Genomic DNA, 18,823 nt, shown 5'->3' with positions numbered 1-18,823 from the left:
TAAGGAAAGTAATAACACATTAGCAAAGGTGGTGTGAAATTTATCAAATGAAGATATAAGCTAGTTATTGATGAAGAACATCGCATATATCAGAAACGATTAATTGGTAAACTATTCAGTATATGCAAATCCCTCCCCAGAAAATTGCCAGCTGGGCGGAATGAATACTGGATTTAGGTATTTTACAAGGGGAGACTATTTCAAATTTTAAATTTTAAATATAAATAGATCCTACTTGGATGATCTGGAAAAGTCTCAACACGTCTGTCCACTGATCCCCTATTTTCTTTGTCTCTTTTGGGATTTCTCATTCTTTAAGTTCTATTACACTCTTACTCGTTGTGTCCAACATCTAAAATGGCTCTTACAGCATTTTTTTCTTTCTTTTTCATTTGGATGTTTGTGTATAAAAAGCTAGGAATTCTAGCAGCTTTCTCCAAAAGCAAAATATCACTCTATTCCCATGCTAAACAGAATCTACTAAGTCTAGGATTTTGCCTTCATTACCTTTTCATACCAAAGGAATAACTGAACAACCTGAATTGCGAAATGCTGGCCAGATCTATAAAAACAACATTCTAACAAGTCATCTGGGTAGAAAATAACTGGTTCCCTTAAGAATGAGTCCTGGACAATTCTTAATTTCTCATACAAGGAATACTTTTAATCATCTCTTATTTTTCTTTAAGAAAACTTTTTGAAACTTTGATTCATGTGTCCTTCATTCAACTATAAACGAATGATTGGTATCTAGGTGCAGGGCTTTCCAGTAATCTCAAAATGGAGGAAATGTTTATAAAGCAGAAATATATACGTAGTCTTCAATTTAAGCAAAATTAAGAATATCTATACTCAGTCTAGCAATATCATTGTGAATTCATACTCTTCTTCAAAATGTATACTCCCACATGAATCTATGATTTTTAAGACTTTTGAACTTTCCCTGTTTTCATTTTTTTCCCTTCCTTTTAAGTAGAAATATTTTCAGACATATGCCTTGAGATACCTTCTGGCAGTTTAATCTAGACCTTACTGGAATGGAGGATTATAAGAGGTTAATAGTAGGGAGAGGAAGTCCCTCATATTGAATTAGAGCATGTTGGAGAGATATATTGCATTACTTAATATACATCATAAACATGTTTTTTCATTTTATCTAATCATTTTACTTAACACTTTAATACTTGAACAATATTTTAGCCAATTTATTTTTCATAGTAAAGTAATTATTAAAGTCGAAAAACCGGGAAAACGGGAAACCAGATGCCCTACCATGGCCCATGAGCTTGACGATCACCTACACGTGAAAGAGAAAGAAGGACAGAAAGATTCCAGAGCGGAAGCGCAGTCCTCCTTACCTCATGGTGTACAACAGGGTGCCGTCCTCCGTGATCCTCAGGAGTTTGTTAGGCATGGTCATGTTGTGCGCCACTGACTTCTTTCCATTGTGGAAAAACGTATCCGGAGTCCAGATCTTACTTGCCATTAGGTTATTCAACCGGAGAACTGTCATGGGTCCTTTAAATTTTAACCTTTCATCCTTCCAGCTTTGACGGAAAAATACATCTATTGTATATTCCTAGGCAATTTTGGAAAATGGCAAAGAGGTCACTGTGCTGTATTTTGCAATGCAAATAGCTTACACAGACAATGCATAATTTTTGCAACTGTAAAAGCAAAATGTGAGCTAGGTGATGTTTCTAGAAGTAAACTTGTGGTGGTCTGTACATATTGATGTCAGGTGAATTATTGGTTGGTATAATCACTTTTTAAAATATCTTAAATGCCTGAAATATTTCTTGGTCAGGAAAATTCTGCTGATTATCTCCTCAGACATGTGAGAGGAAAATAACACCCTACTCCCACCCCACCTCCACCACACCAGCACTAGAAAAGATAGAATTTATTGCAAATAAAAACAAAACTCATGGTAGAGGTTATTACATATAGGAAAATGTTTAAATTAGACAATTCCAGTTATACAGATAAAGCATAGTGTTCTGGGGGGCCCTCCCCTGGTCTCAGAAAAGCTCACACCCAATCTGAAATCATCTATAACGTGGGCGTGACAATCCTATCTTTTTTTGGCTAAGTAAACATTTTTTTTTTCACAGACAATGTATATAGAATTTCAATTCTCCCACACAAAGAAGAAGATTATGAAAATAAGGAATTTGTTTCACTGGTAATTTGGATCTTTTCCAAGAAAAAAAAAAAGAATGCAGAATATGCGGGTGTGTCAGTGTGTGTTTGTGAGTGTATGTGTGTATAAGACACACGAGCAATGTGTGAAGCTCATCATCGTTCACAGCCAGGGAATCTACTTATTTGAATAAACACAGGACTCCTTATGGCAATACCCAGAGACGAACATCTGCTAATCCGAAAACAAGCAAATGTGACTTACCAGCTCCTAAAATTGAAAAGGGTAATATCCATCTTTCTTGCAGTACTTGGTACACTGCCACTAAATTTGGAACTCAATGGTTTGAAATAAAGATGACCACATTCTCCATTAATCTTAGGGTGCTCCAAACTAGAAGGAAGACTAACTTGAAATCGTCATGCTATATTTTCTTAATCCCCCATACCCTGATGCATCAGAAAGCTGTGCTTTTTTTAAATCTTGTATATATCATTTTTAGAACAGGCAAAATAAATAATGTCTGTGTGTAGGTGTTTTGTGCATGAATTTACCTGTCTCTTTCCCAGGGTTTAAGCAAGATTGGGTAAAGACGGAATGAAGGTTTATCCCTCTGGTACACGTTTGGTATGGCTGAGACCTCACTCATCAAGTAACTAACAATTATTATTGGATAGTTTATAATGCACCAGGCACAGTGCTAAATGCTGACTGAGATAGAAACAAGGAAGTATAACATGATGCCAATCTATCTTGTTAGGCAAAAGTTGTTGGTTAGATTTTTCTGTGTCTGAAAGTATCAAATGAAAGGCACTAGAACATGACACAGGAATTTACTCATCAAGAGACATTTCTTAAGCATCTGTTAAATTCAGTGGAGAGAGAAACTGTTTAGACTTGGATGCCATATGAAAAACTCATGGAGGAGTAGCATGGGCATAGAATGGTATTTTCCACGGGGAAAGAAATGGGGAGGGAGCCCGTGGCTTACGTCAGGACGTGATACAGAGTGGCAGTGCTTGCCAGGGAAGCAGAGTGGATGGATTCACTCTGGGTTGTGCATGTGCTCTTCTCTGGACAACAGACAAGCTTATGAGATAGGGGTGCGATAATGATGGTATTTCTATTACTCAGGAATCAGCCACATAAGCTCTGTTCTCTGTCCAACTGAACTACTTTCACTGGGTCAACAGTAGAGGGAATGGCCACTTGGAAATCAAGGTTCCAAGAATGTCTAAACTGGCCATGTTCCTGTGGATCTAAAAATTTTGTTCATTTGTTTGCTTGCTCCAAGGAGATTTTTGAAAATAAACTGTTAAATATAAAATAAAATGAATTTATTATCAAATCTTTGACAAGATATATCCCAAAGGCAATGATTCCAAAAAATTACAACAAAATTTGCCAAAGCCCTGATGTTTACATGTTTATCGTGTTTACAGCCAGCTTTACTCACCTGTGCTAATGGCAGACAATGAAATCCCCAAATTCATTTAAGATATTCTCCCTTCAGTTATTATATTGGTCACACAAACGTGTAAGCACACACACACGGAGCAAAATTAACTACATAAGCTTTTACTTCCATGTTCCCCTCTGTTAGAACTAGAAACGAAAAGTGAAATAAAAGGAGTTGATAGTGACCATGACCAGATCCTGCCTAATCAAGTGTGTAAATATTTGGTCTCCCATTTCCTAAGAACTGCGCCTGCAAGATTGCCATGGTAACAGCAGGCGGCTCTCAGCATGACCTTGCCCTCGTGATCACAGTTCATTAGACCAAGATGGGCCAGAACCCCTTCTTCAGGAAGTTGGCAGAAGGAGGAGAGGGCAGAGCCTTTAGCATGATGGTTACAAATGTAGGTTCTAAACCTGCTAACTAGAATTGAATTGTCCGTCTGCCAGATGAATGGCCTCAGGTCATTTTCTTACCTTCTCTAAGCCCCAGTTTCCATCTATAAAGAGGGGATCACGGTAGTATTACTTCACTTGCCTATGGTAAGAAGTGAGTTAATACAAGTGAATAGCTTGCAAGAATGTCTGGAATATAGGAAGTTCTCAGTAAATGTTAGAAGTCATTATTTATCTCCTTTTTTTATCAACACAAATTTATATTAGATTTCTACGGAGCTGGGAAGGAAAAAGTGCTATTTCTTTGGAAGGGTGGTATAGAACAGGAAACCTGAGGAAAGTGAGAAGGTGGTCATAACCAAGCAAAGCAAAAACAGAAGGCAAAAGGAAAGACTCCACAGAGGAGTGTCTGAACAAATAGGAAGATTTAGTGATGACTCTGTTCAAGATTCAGTGTTCCAGCCCCCACCACTCAAGTGAAAAGTCTCTCCAAGTTACCCTGTTCGATAGAATACATCCCTGGAGAATGTAAGCCTTACTCTGAATACTGGGACAAAACATCCATTATGTTCCTAAATAAATATTGTATTGAGGTGTTCCCGTTTGCACCATTTGTTACCATCTGTGTGTGCTTCGATGTAATACATTTTAAGCACTATGGAAAGCAGGGCTCTAGGATTGTACTGCCTGGTTATTTCTGTCAGAACCTGGTGCCCTGGGAATGTACTATTTGATTGCCAATTAATGGTTTTTAAAATAAAGGTAAGGAGTTGTCCTAATTTTATTTTCTATTCCAGATGAAGTCAGAGGCTTTGGGAGCTGTGGAGTCCCTGGAGACAGACAGCCTGAGTTCAAGTTGCTACCTAGCCGGGTCATTTTCCTCCTTTGGAAAATGTGGATACTGATAATAGTTAACTAAAATGTTTGCCATGAGAATTAGATGAAATATGATCTATAAAATTCTTAGCATGTGCCTAACGTATTGCAAGCATTCAATAATGTTGAATGTTGTTATGATTATTATTATTAATTAGGGATTTTATTAGTTCTCACTTTAAAAACTACAAAGCTTTTCTTGTCTTGAAAAACAGCTTTGTTATTCTGCCTTCTAATTTTGATAGCCTCTAAATCATACTGCTCTTTCTTATGCATAATTCTCCCATAATTTGGTTTAAATGATTAATCTTCTCAAACAAAATGGTCAGGTACAATTTCCACTAACCACTTAGCAAATCAGTTGCAGACCTGTGGACAATCTGATCCTTTGAGAGAACAATTCAAATACTGCCCGGTTTGGGCGTTTTAGGCAATAGGGCATATCACTGGCTTAGACATTCTTCCTTCTTCCTATACGATATTTGACCAAAGGCCAAGTGTGAAAAGGAATTCGTGACAATCATAGGGTTAATGGTGTGTCCAAATCCTATTGTGCACCTTTAGTCTAAAAAAAAAAGACATCATTGATTTCTTAAACACAGTTAATCTGAACCCATAACTCAAAGGCACACCAAGTATTTTTCAAGAGAAAAGTTTTTTTTTGAGGAAGATTAGCCTAGCCCGGAGCCAACATCCGTTGCCAATCGTCCTCTTTTTTTGCGGAGGAAGATTGGCCCTGGGATAACATCCGTGCCCATCTTCCTCTACTTTATATGGGACGCTGCCACACATGGCTCGACAAGCGGTGCGTCGGTGCTCTCCTGTGATCCGAACCTGTGAACCCCAGGCTGCCAAAATGGAGCATGTGAACTTAACTGCTATGCCACCCTGCCGGCCCCTCAAGAGAAGAGTTTTTGATGGCATATAGCTTTATTTGGGCACTCTCCCTTAGTAACTCTTATTGAGCATCTACTCTTTGTGAGGCATCATGCTAGGTGCTGGAGATAGAGAGAAGAGCCCTTTTTAATTATTATTATTATTATTAGGAGGAGTAATATCATTATTGATGTGTGATGTTTGTAATGCTTCATCACTTCTCTTGATGTTTCCATCGATGAGAAAAGATCCTCACCAGTGTACAGCTTCTGAATGCTCTCCATTCCCTCACACTCTTCTATTTGGGGAAGGGAGGAGGGAGGAGTAATTTAATTTGATGGGTGAATCTGGAAGGAGAAATCCGTCTTGCCTGTCTCAGTCTCTTCCTCTTGTCTTTTCCATTTTGGATGCTGGCTGTCCATAAGACTCACAAATCCTGCTGTGTTCCTTCATGCTAGAACTTTTACATGGACAATCTACACCCTGGCAGAGGTAGGCCAACACTGCCTGTTGACTGGGTCGGTTAATCTGGCTGATCCTGATATTTACTCTCTGGAAATCCACTTGTCTGCAGATATAAGCTACCTTCTGCGATATCATCATTACTAGTAATAAAGATGATATTCTCATTTTCCATAGCCCTTACTCTATTGTTTTATTTCTCAAAAGGTTCAGAACTCAGGTAGGGAAGAGGGTGTTATTTTTTGAGTCCCGTAAGACTTTAATTTTTTAAAGATGATATAGACTCCTAAACCTATCACCAAATAAGTAGTAGTTCAACACTTACTGTAAACCAGCAATGCACTGATAGCGTGAGGAATGTGAAATAAGTGTGTGTTTTTTTGCCATTTTTTGGCATCACTTTAGGAAAATAAGACATTTATGTAAGAGAAATAACTTTAGAAAACAGTACTATGTATGGGACCAAAAGCTAAATTGTATTTTACAGTCAATAAATGTGATTAGAATGCAGAAAGAAAAAGTTAATTTGCTATTGGATTAATAAAAAAATGTTTTCATCAAGTATTTGAGTCTTGGTTTGGGCCTTTATGGAAATATAGGATTTAGATGGGTGAAGAATAGAGGAAATTTCCATGAAGAGTACATGGCATGATGAAGAGTTCAGAGGTAAAAATAATAATAATTTTATTCATTGAGCACTATCGATAGACATTTTAATTACATATCTCATTTAAAATTTCTAACAATGTTACAAGGATAGGTAATTTTAATAATATACCCACTTCAGAGACTTTGAGCCTTGCAAGCTTAAATGATTAGCCCAAGTCATGCAGCTGGTAGTGGTGGGGTTTGAATTCCACCAGCCTGAATCCTAGAGCCAGTCCTGCTAACCCCCGAGTGGTATTACCTCACAGAAAGTAGCACTTACGCAAATGACTAAAGTCTGTAGTCAATACTGGCAACGGGTAAGGACAAGTGGTAAAATAATTTATGGGTTGTATCACACAAAGGAGTTTAAATTTGACCTTAAACCTGACTGGGATCTACTAAACGTTCCTACTTAGAAAAGTAGCATGAGAGAATAGCGCTGTGGGAAGACTAAGTTCCAACATGGGAGAATCTCAGTAGGTCCTCAGAGAGCGATCAATTTAGCAAAACATATTGTATCATACAGGATTTCAATAAAGTGGTCTACGGACTAACCACAATGACAAAATGAGTTGCCAGAGAACTAAATCCACAATTATGATAGCTTTTATATCTCTATGTCTTGCATAGTAATAATGGCTGACATTTTTGAGTGCTTATTATATGCCAAGAATTTTTTAAGTGCTTTTCATGTATTAATTCATTTAATATTTGTGATAACTCCATGAAGTATTATTATTCCTCCCATCTTACACATGAAGAAACTGAGGCAGAGAGATATTAAGTAACTTCCCCAAGGATACACCTTTGTAATTGGAGGAGGTGGGATTATAAACCCAGTCATTCTGGTTCAGAAATCTGTATTCTTAACTACCACTCTGCTGTCTCTCATATGCTCTGCTGATTCTAATTTGCATGGTGGGTACATTTCATTACCTGTCTTAAGATGTAAAATATCTAATTATCCTGAGCCAGCATTTCCCAATGTTTGACCCACAGCGTACTAGAGCTACAGAATGTTAACAAGCATCGCATGACAAATATGACTGGAAAACACTAGATTAAATGTAGTTAAACAGGTTTTCTTACTTCAGGACTTGTCAGAGCTTTTACCCCGCCAAAGTGGATGCACTTGAATTTCTACACTTTGAGAAATGCTGGTCTAAGTTGATATTTTCTGTAACTTTTATTCTGAATAATCTGAGCTACTATGAAATCAGAGGACTTTTATGTTAGGATGGTGTCAACAAAAAGGCGTTTCAAAAATAATATTCGATTATTATATCTTTGGAATATTCACAATGATGTGTCTTCACGGCCTCTTTATGATTTTTTGCTTATATAGGAGCTTGGCTGTTATGAGTTCAGAAACATTATATAACATCTACAGAGCTGTACTGATTTACCAATTCTCATCAGATAGAAGAGAAATTCATGTTAATTTATTTGGGTTGGGAAAACAAAGAATAGGTATGCACTCATTTTATTCTCACTCTTGGTAATAATTTAATGAATGCCTTAACTATTTCTTTATCTAATTCTGGTCAAGTATTCACTCAGCTTTTTGAACCATTTCTCCTTTTCAGCCAAAAATAATTAAGAAATCATGATGTTTATGGCTATCCTACAACAGTGCTGGCTACCCAGAAATCTAGCGTCAACATGTCCGCCTAACTAAAATGTAGATTAACTTGTACTATCTGGCTTACAGAACATAAACCAAGGGAAAGCAATCATTTCCAGGATGGAGAAAAAGAAGACTTCAGTTGATAACCATGAATAGGCCTGGTCTGGGAAGTAAATGGGTATTTTCTATTATATAAATATTATATACATATTATATATTACATATTACACACACATATAGACACAAAGATATGGCTAAGCTATTCCAAGTTGCTCACTAAATACTTAGTCTATATTTTTCTTTCAAAAGTTAAATTTAGAAAATACCCCAAGAAAACCAAAAACGCAGTGTCACTTACCATATCATGGTCTGAAACGGGTCCGAAGCTGGTGACGAAGATGTCAGTCTTCACTTCAGTTACACGCTCTGATGAAGCAGGAAATTGAGACAGTGAATGTCTATCAACAGTCCTTATTAGATCTCACCACCACATCCTCACACCCAAAGGGGAAATTCATTGGCTTTGATTAGCTATTTCTAAAATTGGTCCACTGTGTAGTCCTGATAATTTACTGCTTACACATGAAATTTCACAGTTAATATTTTTCAGTGGAGAACGGAGCTTAAATATGCCACTTTGGGAGGCAGAGACTTTATGGAGAAGTCAGCTGCAGCTCAATAAATTCTTCAAGAATGGACACACTTTCCTAAATGATACCAAGCCATTTCACATTGTAATAAAAATATGTTAGCATATGGGTATGGGTTGAGCTTAAATATTCTCACACAGCTTACCAGATCCTCCAGGTGTGTAGGCTACTCTTGGGAAGCATACAGAGTACTGTAGCGAGCTCTATTAACTCTTTAAGGACTCAAGGGTATAATTTATAATTGATCGCTTTCTGGCACTAAATTATAACTGAATTATCCAAATTACTCCCTGGAAAAATCTGACAATCTATATAAGTATCTTCAATTTTGAGGATGAGAAGAACATATTACACACAGAAAAAGTTCATTTACTAGATTCCATTTCAAGTTCAACGTGATTTTATTTTATTGGTCTCTGAGACATATATATTAACCAATAAAACATATTTATTGTAGTTTGGTGACAACTGAACACAGACATTTTCTACGAAATACAGTCACTCACCAAAGAAAATGTTGCTTGCATAAAAGGAAACAATTTGTTGAGAGGTGAGAACAGAAAACATGACTTCGTAATGCTCAACTTTAGCTTTGAGAAATAATGGTCAGTATCTTAAGCAATTCATTTCATTTATCAGGACATTTGTATCTCTGGCATAAGACATTAAAAAGGTGATCCAATATACGCAATAATGAATTCTTTTGAAAATCAAGAATTTTATCCTTCAGCAATTCACTTGTAAACAGTTAATACTTTCAATATAAATTTCTCTCAAGGAGGCCATATGATACACTACACATAATGTCTACCTTAAATGATAAAATAATTGGGAGGTGGAGATAGTCCCTTCAATAACCAATCCAATGTTTTTTGGCTTTTTTTGGTAATCAAGTTTATTGGCTCCAAAGTGCTTAAATGAGCCCCTTGACATAAAAATTATCGGAGGTTTACCCTTTAAAAACTTCAAAATGGAGGACACAGTTTGAGATAAAGAAAAATAGAATTGTATTTTTAGAACTCACTTCCAACCTCAGCTTTAACATTCTGCAGCAACTGTGTAACTTGAGAGGAACAGCCATCAGCAATAAGTCTCAGGTGTATTAACCATTCGCCTCTTAGACTGGTCCCCATTCTCACCCCTTCTAGCAGTCATTTCCCCAATATATACATGTCTCTCTCTATTGCACACTCTCTTTCCATATAAATTTTTTACGAGATAGACTCTTTTTCTTAGTTTAAACATATGTTATTTCTTAAGACTCTATCAAGAGGTCATACTTTATTAGAATGTCAGAACTGACTTTCAATTAAAAATAATACTAAGAAGAAAATATATACTATCTATTCACAAAAGCTAGAATTTATCTGATTAATTGAGCTCATTTTTGTCCTCTCTTTTCCAGCATTTTCCTTTCCAGATCAAGCAAAGGAGCCATCACTTGAATTTTCTTTGATATAATAAAATATGCACTTATTGTCGTGAAAAAAGTACAAAAAGAAAGATAACAGATAATAGAAAGTTGGGTATATTTTCATCCTAAATTCCTCTGTACCAGGTATGCCCCTTAGTGGAAATGATTTTATTTCTTATTATTTACAGATTAATTTCTTGTAATTAAAAGCACCGTAAATTATGTGATCAAGGAGAACCAGTATCTACGTTTTCTTTCTACATAAGTCTTGAAATAGATCCTCCTGTTATTTATTTATTTTGCAATTGGTTGACTCCACCTCATTTTGTTTCCAAGGTTGAGTTTCAGTTCTCTCCAGATTATAAATGCTAAGACTTATGGTAAATATCTTATGGACCTGAGTGACATTTATAGAATTAAAATGATGTCCGTTCTTTCATTTTATTTTTGTGGCAGGGATCTACCATGAAATGCGTGCCCATTTGGGAAATATATACTAATTCCTGTCTGCAACTTGCAAGTGCTTGGCAGCATGGGACAGTTCTCCCGGACTCCCTTGTCACTATTATCTAGTTCTTGAGTACGGAGAGGGCATATTTTCTGCACTTTAAGGTAACTCTCCAAGGTAGCTAGCTTTACAAAAATTGGCTTACCAGACATTTTAGGAGCAACTAATCTGTTTTATTTAGCATGATAAAGTGCTGTAAAGAAGTGAGATATCCACTTGCTGAATATATGGGCTATTTCCTTCTGCTGTTTTTAGATTGTTAGGAGACGACTACACTATATAAGCAACAAATTATAAAGGCCAAAAAGCCTATTTATAAAGATGACTGTACCAATCAAACAGAACATAAAACATGGTTAAGTTTACAGACATTAATTGCCATGCATAGTTGTTACTGTGCCAGATAGACATTAGGCATCAATGGAAAGCAGTTCACATGAATGGTTACAACCACATTTTAAAAGTCCATATCTTTAATCTTTTATCTATCCTTGCCCCTAAGTGTATTTACCATACTACTTCATTGTCTTCAAGTGCTTCATCTTATTTTCTAGTAGCCACCTCCCTCTGATATTTCCCCAAACTCAACCTTGTAGTATTCTAAGGCATGTACCCTGACCAAGAGCCCTCACCTCATGTGTCTCTCAAATGACCTTTTCACCATGCACTCTCATCACACAGATATCCTTAAAGAGTTTCTGAGTTTTGCTCTTTGTTTATCCTCTTTCTCCTCCAAACATATTCACAAACCCTAAACTTAAGTTAGCAAAATTTTCAAGTTTCCAAACTGAAGATTGTTTGTGGGGGATTGCAGGACCACTCAACCACTAAATGGAAGAGGTGAGTGATGGCATCAGAGAGGAAGGAGCATAGTGCAATACAACCTGGTATACCATCTGGAACTTGGGATACGATAATTAGAAGAGGAGAACAACCACTTTCTGTACTTTCCCTTCTAATGTATTTCCCTTGCCACATACTCAAACAGTTTTCTTTGATTTGTCATCAGCTGCTAGTGTCCAGTGGAATGAAAAGTTTCCATTGCTGGAAAACTCTGTTTATTATGTATGCCTCTGGAAGATTTGTCATGAGCATTAGCATGCTAATGTCTCTAAGAAATCATGTTTTAAATAAATGTGGTCAACCTTGTTTACCCCTGGTTTCCCAAATTTATTCGGGAATGCTACCCTAAAGCATTACAAAAGCTTTAGGGTATGCATGAGGACAACATAACATTATATTGTTTATAAAAAAAATAAAATAAAATAATGCATCTTCATAGTATAAGTTTGGAAATTTCAGAAAAATATGAAAAAATTAAACATTCCCTGGAATACCACCATCTACGTAAATCCACTGTTAATATCTTGACATATTCCCTTATATTTTTTTCTATTCAAATATATACTTAATGATTATCCTCAAACCACATTCTCACTCAGTTGAGTACAATTTCAATGACAAGGAAGAGGCTCCTTTGACCAAAAGTACGTCTCACGCTACAGCTCACTAGGAATTCCCTGAGTGGTACGTGAAGTCATTCTTCTTTAAGACAGAAGGTTTATAATCTAGAGAGCAAAAGTTCCAGAGAGTCAGAGGATTGTTGTGAATGAACTTCATCCAAATCGTAAATAGTGATGTGGTTAACTTGCTTTTTTGCAAAGAAAAGGTGATTTCAAATCAAGACCTCTTTAGGTCCGGGACCAGGCTTAAATAGAAGATATGCTCATATGTATGTGCTTTGGCTGAGATCTAGGGGCATTGTTGAGGAACCTTCTTTTTCCCAATTCTGGGAAAATTTGGTCATCTTTTCCCCCTCCCTTCCAACTTGACATCCCCATGCTGGTGGAATATATATATATATATGATATATGTAGATTATTTATTGTTTAAGGGACACATATATGTAAATTATACATTATTTAAGGAACGTTGCACATTAGAATCTAAATTATATGCTCTAGTACCAGACTGTATTGACTTAGCATTAGACTCTGAAGTCTTATTAGAAACATCTGGAAAGTACTCAAGGCCTTTCTATGGATCACATGAGGAAAAGTCAAGATATTTTTATGCTTCGAAATAGCCTACTTAAGAGCATACAATACAAGTCAGGAACTTCTAGTGAAGTTCAACTAGAATTATACACTTAGTGTTAGTTAAACATGAGTGAACCCCCTATGTAACTAGGAAATCATCTGAAAATGGAAATCAATTAAAATAACTCAGTTGGGAGAAATGTTCAAAGAGCAGATTAATCAGCAAATAGTTTTCTTCAATAAAATATTTTCTTCACAATAATCCTTCCCTGTCCAATGTAAAAAAATCAACAGATTGTTTAAAATTGGTATAAATGTATACACATGTTTAAGTTTTCAAGGGATAAACATGGAATAGAGTTGTGTAAAATGAGAGTATGATGATGATGATTGTTATTATTATAGTGATTCGGGATATCTTAAAATAGTACATCAATGTAAATGAAGCACTTGATGATAAATAAACCAATTAAAATGAGTCTTTAAACAAGCACACCCTTCAAAGACATGTTTTATATATATAAAAATATACTTATAGATAGATACACACATATATGTATGCACATATATACATGCACTATAGTATATACTCTATAACTGCTAGACAGCAGTAGATCTGTTCTTACTGAGAATTTATTACAATGTCGATAGCCTGCTGATAAGTACTGAAATAACAGACGTTTTGAAGTGATAATTCAAAAAGATGATTAGTGCCTGAGGCAGAAATAAGAAAAGCAGTGTAGTACAGTAAGTAGTAAGCACATTGGATTAAGAGGCAAAACACTTGGATTTTAACTGCTTTTTCTGGAGAACAAACTGTGATTTTAGGTACAATCCTTTAATCTCTCTGAGCATGTTTTCTCACTTTTTCAATGAAGAAATAATACCTGCACAGTCAACTACCTTGCGTTGGAGTGAATGAAGGTCAAAAAAAATTGTGACATGAAAAACTTTGAGATGTATCTCTTGGGTACATTAATTTAGTCAACCAATGTTTATTGAGCATTTTCTATGTGTCAGACAGGCACTATTGTAAGTAATAGTGATACATCGGTGAACAAAAGTGCAAATGTTCCTTTTCTTCTGTAGCGTATCTCAGTCTCAGGGAAAACATATTTTAGATAGATAGATTAGATTAGATAGATTGATAGATAACAGAGAGATGACAGACAGATAGATATAATTACGTATATAGTTATGCACAAACACATACAAATTATACTAATTAACTTCAGATCATTATAAATGCTCTGAAAGGACATCTTTTGAAGAGATGATTTTGAATTGAGACCTTCAAATTGAGAAAAATTCGGGATGGGCGGATCCAGGGAAAGACATTTCAAGGCGAGGAAAAGAACAAGATCTGAGGTGAGAATGAATGTGTTGTGTGTAAGAAATAGAAAGTCCAATGTATCTGGAGCCTGGTGATGCTGATGATCCTGGTACAAGATGACACTCTAGAGGCAAGTGGGGCCACACTTAAAGAGCTTTCTGCATTTCACTAAGCAGTTGACTTTGCAACTGATGCAATAAGAAGCCTTTGGGTAAGAAAGTGAAAGGATGTTGCAGTTTAAAAAGAAAGCTGATGCTGTGTAAATAATGTATTGTAGGAATGTAATAAAAAAATGGAAGAGGGAATCAACAGTGAAGAATTATAGGTGGTGTTTTGTCAGGAATGCCTATGACAACAATTTATTTAATATGGCATTAGCCGTATTTTCACTGAAAATGCTGTCTACTGAGGAACTCAGAGTAATATTCACTAGGCCCTGCTCCGTGGACTAATAACTTATGAAGAAGGTTTATTGCCTCCTTTAGGCTACATTGTGTCTATTAATTCACAGAGGCAGTCACTATATGGAGACTAAATGGACTAACATTAGTCATCATAACAAAGTATATCTTAAAACCCCACTTTGAAATGGTCCTGTTTGGAAATTGAAACTATCCTGGGCTCCCTAAAGAACCATCAATGCATACTCCTGGACTGGACGGTGCTTCCGCTCCCTGCCTACCTGCCTGGAGCAACATTTTTGCTCCCTGTCCTTTATTTCCATTCCCTTAATTCTTTAGAGTAGTTGGCAACTTTCCCTATCTGATAGTTAGAGCTACATAATGTTGGCTGTGTTCAGCTACTAAATCTAGATATAGGATAGAAATCATATTTCAAGGTATCTAATCGGTCCCTGATCCCTTGGGTTTCCTGACTCTAAGAACTCAGATGATATAAACATCTCCTGGGAAAAAAGGTAAATTTTATTGTGGCAGAAATTTACCTTATTTCCACTAAGAATTTCCCTCCTTCCCTCCTTATATTATAGGCAGTTTCTATTGGGAGACGGCAAACTTTTAGAGAAGAGGATGATTGGTGTGTTGGAGGAATGGGTTTCTTTTGATCTGTATAAGTCTTGATCAAAATTGTATAACCTGCAAGAGCTTTGAGGCATCATACTTCCTGTTCCCATTATAGCATTTTAGTTCTATGAGAATAATAATACAACAATCTTAGAAGGATATGGCATCCACTTAGGATTTTGTTTTCTCTTAAGTTTTCCAAAATGCAGAGTCCGTGGCTATTAACAATGAGATTCTCATCTCAGAAACACTACAACATTATTTTTTAAATAAAGAATTCAGATTCTACCTGGAAAAAGCAACCATTTATAGAAAAAATATATATATATTTTTTTTTTTTTTTTTGTGAGGCGATCAGCCCTGAGCTAACATCCGCCAATCCTCCTTTTTTTTTTGCTGAGGAAGACGGCCCTGGGCTAACATCGGTGCCTATCTTCCTCCACTTTATATGGGACGCCGCCACAGCATGGCTTACCAAGCAGTGCGTCGGTGCGCGCCCGGGATCCGAACCAGCGAACCCCGGGCCGCCGCAGCGGAGCGCGCGCACTTAACCGCTTGCGCCACCGGGCTGGCCCCAGAAAAAATATATTTTTAATATTTCACATTGGTTCTAGAATCAAGATGGGAAATAGAAACTACATAAAAAGTCAAAAGGAACCACCAAAAATAAACTACAGCCGTTTACTAATAACTTGGCCTTGATGACTGGAGCACAGTCTCAATGGCTGCATTTCACTGAGGAAATTCCTGGCACTGATCAGTAGATGATTTATATACAACAGGAAAAGATGAGAGCAGAACGTTTCTAAACATGCTACAACATTCCTGTGGGTATCCAGGTGGGATTCATCAGACAAGTTGGCTTCATGAGCTTACTGGACAGCTCAGCCAGTAAAGGTTAAAAGGTGCTCTCGGGTTATTTTAACAGTTCCTCTTGGGTTTTTAGTAACTGCCTTTTCTCTAAAATTCAACTGAATTATGGAAGGTCTAGACATAGTATTTCGGTGGAAATAGATTGCATTGTGCCAAAGTCTGAGTACCTGTTCCACGCCTTGCACTAAAAGCACTGGATAAAACGACAGCAAATTCAAAAAGGTTCCAGGGTAGAATTTCAAAAGAAAATACTGGAAGCCATTATCTAGTCAAGTAAATATAAAAACAACAAATATTGGATAAATCTAACCTTTTAATTTTTTTAATATGTATTGTCAGTGATTTAGAATCTTTTTGTTTTATCAAAAGCTATCACATTGTGACATAAATATCTTGTCCTCTAAATGTTTGAAATTCTGGATTTTTAATATAAATAAAAAACACCTGTTTTAACTTTAGTTAAACACGAATAAAACGGTTGCCTCTGATCTCAATGTCACCCAGGACACAAAAAAATAATAAAAGATCACATGAATATCAGATATCTTAAAATCTTGAGATAGAACAAAGTTGAATTTTAAAAAATATTAAACTATGCTGCCTTCCCTGTCCTCTGGTTACCTAAATTTACAAAGTTTCACAAAATTTCACAAAAGTTAATCTGCCTTTTTTTTCAGAGCACTCTTAGTTTTCTACCTGTATTGATTTTGACATGAAGAAACATAACCCAAGATCCCAAACTAATTCCCAATGGAGCCAACGCCACTTTGCCAGCTGCAAGCTTCACCTTGCTTATGTGGAGATGCTTCTGTATCTTAAAGCTGAGATCTCTTGTAATAATTGGGCTAAAGGAAGTCTAAAAAGTCTTACACAGGCATAAGAAAATCCAAAATTAATAAGATAAGGACAAAGTCTACTTTGAGGCATAGATTGCTCATTAAACAAAGTCAGTGCTAAAATATCTTGAGAGAAAACCCCAGTTACACTCCAGTTACAAATATTCATCTAACTGATACCTTCAATTAAGTAAAATTTAAACCTCCCCCCAACCCCCAGTTCTATAACACTTATATGAAAAGGAAGAAAATCTTAACTAAATCCTTGTTAAGGGTACAGTAGGGAAAAATAAAGTCCATTCTCTATCTATATTCCTACCTACTTATTTACTCATCTACTTCTCCTCCCATCCATCTGGGTTTGTCACATGATGAGTACACATTCATCTCTCTTTCCTTTACCTTCTTTCTCTATATGGTTTGATGATAAAATCTTTGAGAGGCATCTGACATCTCATACATTGTTCATTGAGATTAAACTTAAGGCAGAATTTAGGAACTATAACAATATTTCCAGGAACTACTATTAACAGGGAGGGAGAGGGGGAAAAGTTCTATAATTCCTTTAAAATGTGGCTCAACCAAGATCTCCTTCCTTTGGCACTAACCTATTTGAGTTCCATTTAGAAATGGTTTTTCTGTAATCTATTTTCCAAGGAGTGAAATGAAATTGTTTATAGAAGAAAATGTCTTTTGTAAGCTAGATGCGTCAGAATGAACCTGTGAACAGGAGGAAGGGTAAACCCTCAGCCTGGTGGTATGTTCCAGACAATAAACTGTACAACCTCAGCATGGCTCACCTGGGATTTTGTTATATCATCGATAAAGGGTGGCCTGTATATATAGTGGGGCAAAAGGGAAGGGAAAGATGTCACTGGAAGGGCATTACTTGTCCTTAAAAACCTGAAAACTTCCTTCAGAATTAAGTTTTGGATCTATATTGATGGGATGTTTTTGCCCCTCACCCAGAGTGCAGGGGGAGTTTCTACGATGCTGGCTGAAATTTTACCCAGATGGGTTCAGTTCAGGGTGAACATCGTTTAATTTTTTAGGAAGTTGAAGGAAATTCAAGCTTCTTTAGTTTATTACAATCACAGTCAATAAGGAGAAGCCTTGGGAAAATAAATTTCCTCAGAAAGTGTTTGGTTTGGTCCTGATTAAAATGAAACAAGGAATCTTGATTAATCAAGGACACCCGAGCCTACCCAGCTTCAGAAAACAGATGCCTCTCCTTTACCATTTCCTCTGTGTTGTTCTCCTTCACCTTCTCCATGCTTCTCACTTCTATCTGTTTTCTTTTCTTAATTTCAATACCCTCTTTTGCTCTCCTTTCTTCTCCAAACTTTTCCTTCTTATCTTCCCATTCTTTCTGGCTTTTACAGCCTGCACTCCCAAATATATTATTCTTCTATATGGACCAAGCTTTAGACAAGAGCATCTCAGAAACATTCTTCAGCCCGTGGTTACAACGAAGATGCAGCCCTCCACACCTTGCCCTCAAAGAAAGAGATTTTAAATGAAAATGATTTCAACAATTACTGACAATTTGATTTGTATTTTCTGGCTACTGACTATTTCAATTTAAATCTATTTAAAGGTTTCTTCATTAACTTTGTACTTAAAATATGAACATGGCCAACTTATTTTTCTCTTTATGGTCCTAAG

The 18,823-nt window shown here is 36.4% G+C and overlaps 1 protein-coding gene across 1 annotated transcript in view; it reads right to left on the bottom strand.

Moving 5' to 3' along the window:
• The window catches only part of GABRA1 (gamma-aminobutyric acid type A receptor subunit alpha1), a 55,830-nt gene that overhangs the window by 27,476 nt on the left and 9,531 nt on the right, over nucleotides 1–18,823 (bottom strand). The window contains exons 4-5 of the mRNA XM_058545477.1: nucleotides 8,842–8,909; nucleotides 1,359–1,579 (exon numbers count right to left, since the gene is read on the bottom strand). Of these exons, the coding sequence (XP_058401460.1) occupies nucleotides 1,359–1,579; nucleotides 8,842–8,909 (289 nt within the window). The remainder of the gene's footprint in view (nucleotides 1–1,358; nucleotides 1,580–8,841; nucleotides 8,910–18,823) is intronic.

The sequence above is a fragment of the Diceros bicornis genome, chromosome 1 (genome assembly GCF_020826845.1).
Source record: "Diceros bicornis minor isolate mBicDic1 chromosome 1, mDicBic1.mat.cur, whole genome shotgun sequence".
NCBI lineage: Eukaryota > Metazoa > Chordata > Mammalia > Perissodactyla > Rhinocerotidae > Diceros > Diceros bicornis.
The sequence above is the reverse complement of the archived record's forward strand: the minus strand, read 5'-3'. Positions and strand labels throughout refer to the sequence as shown.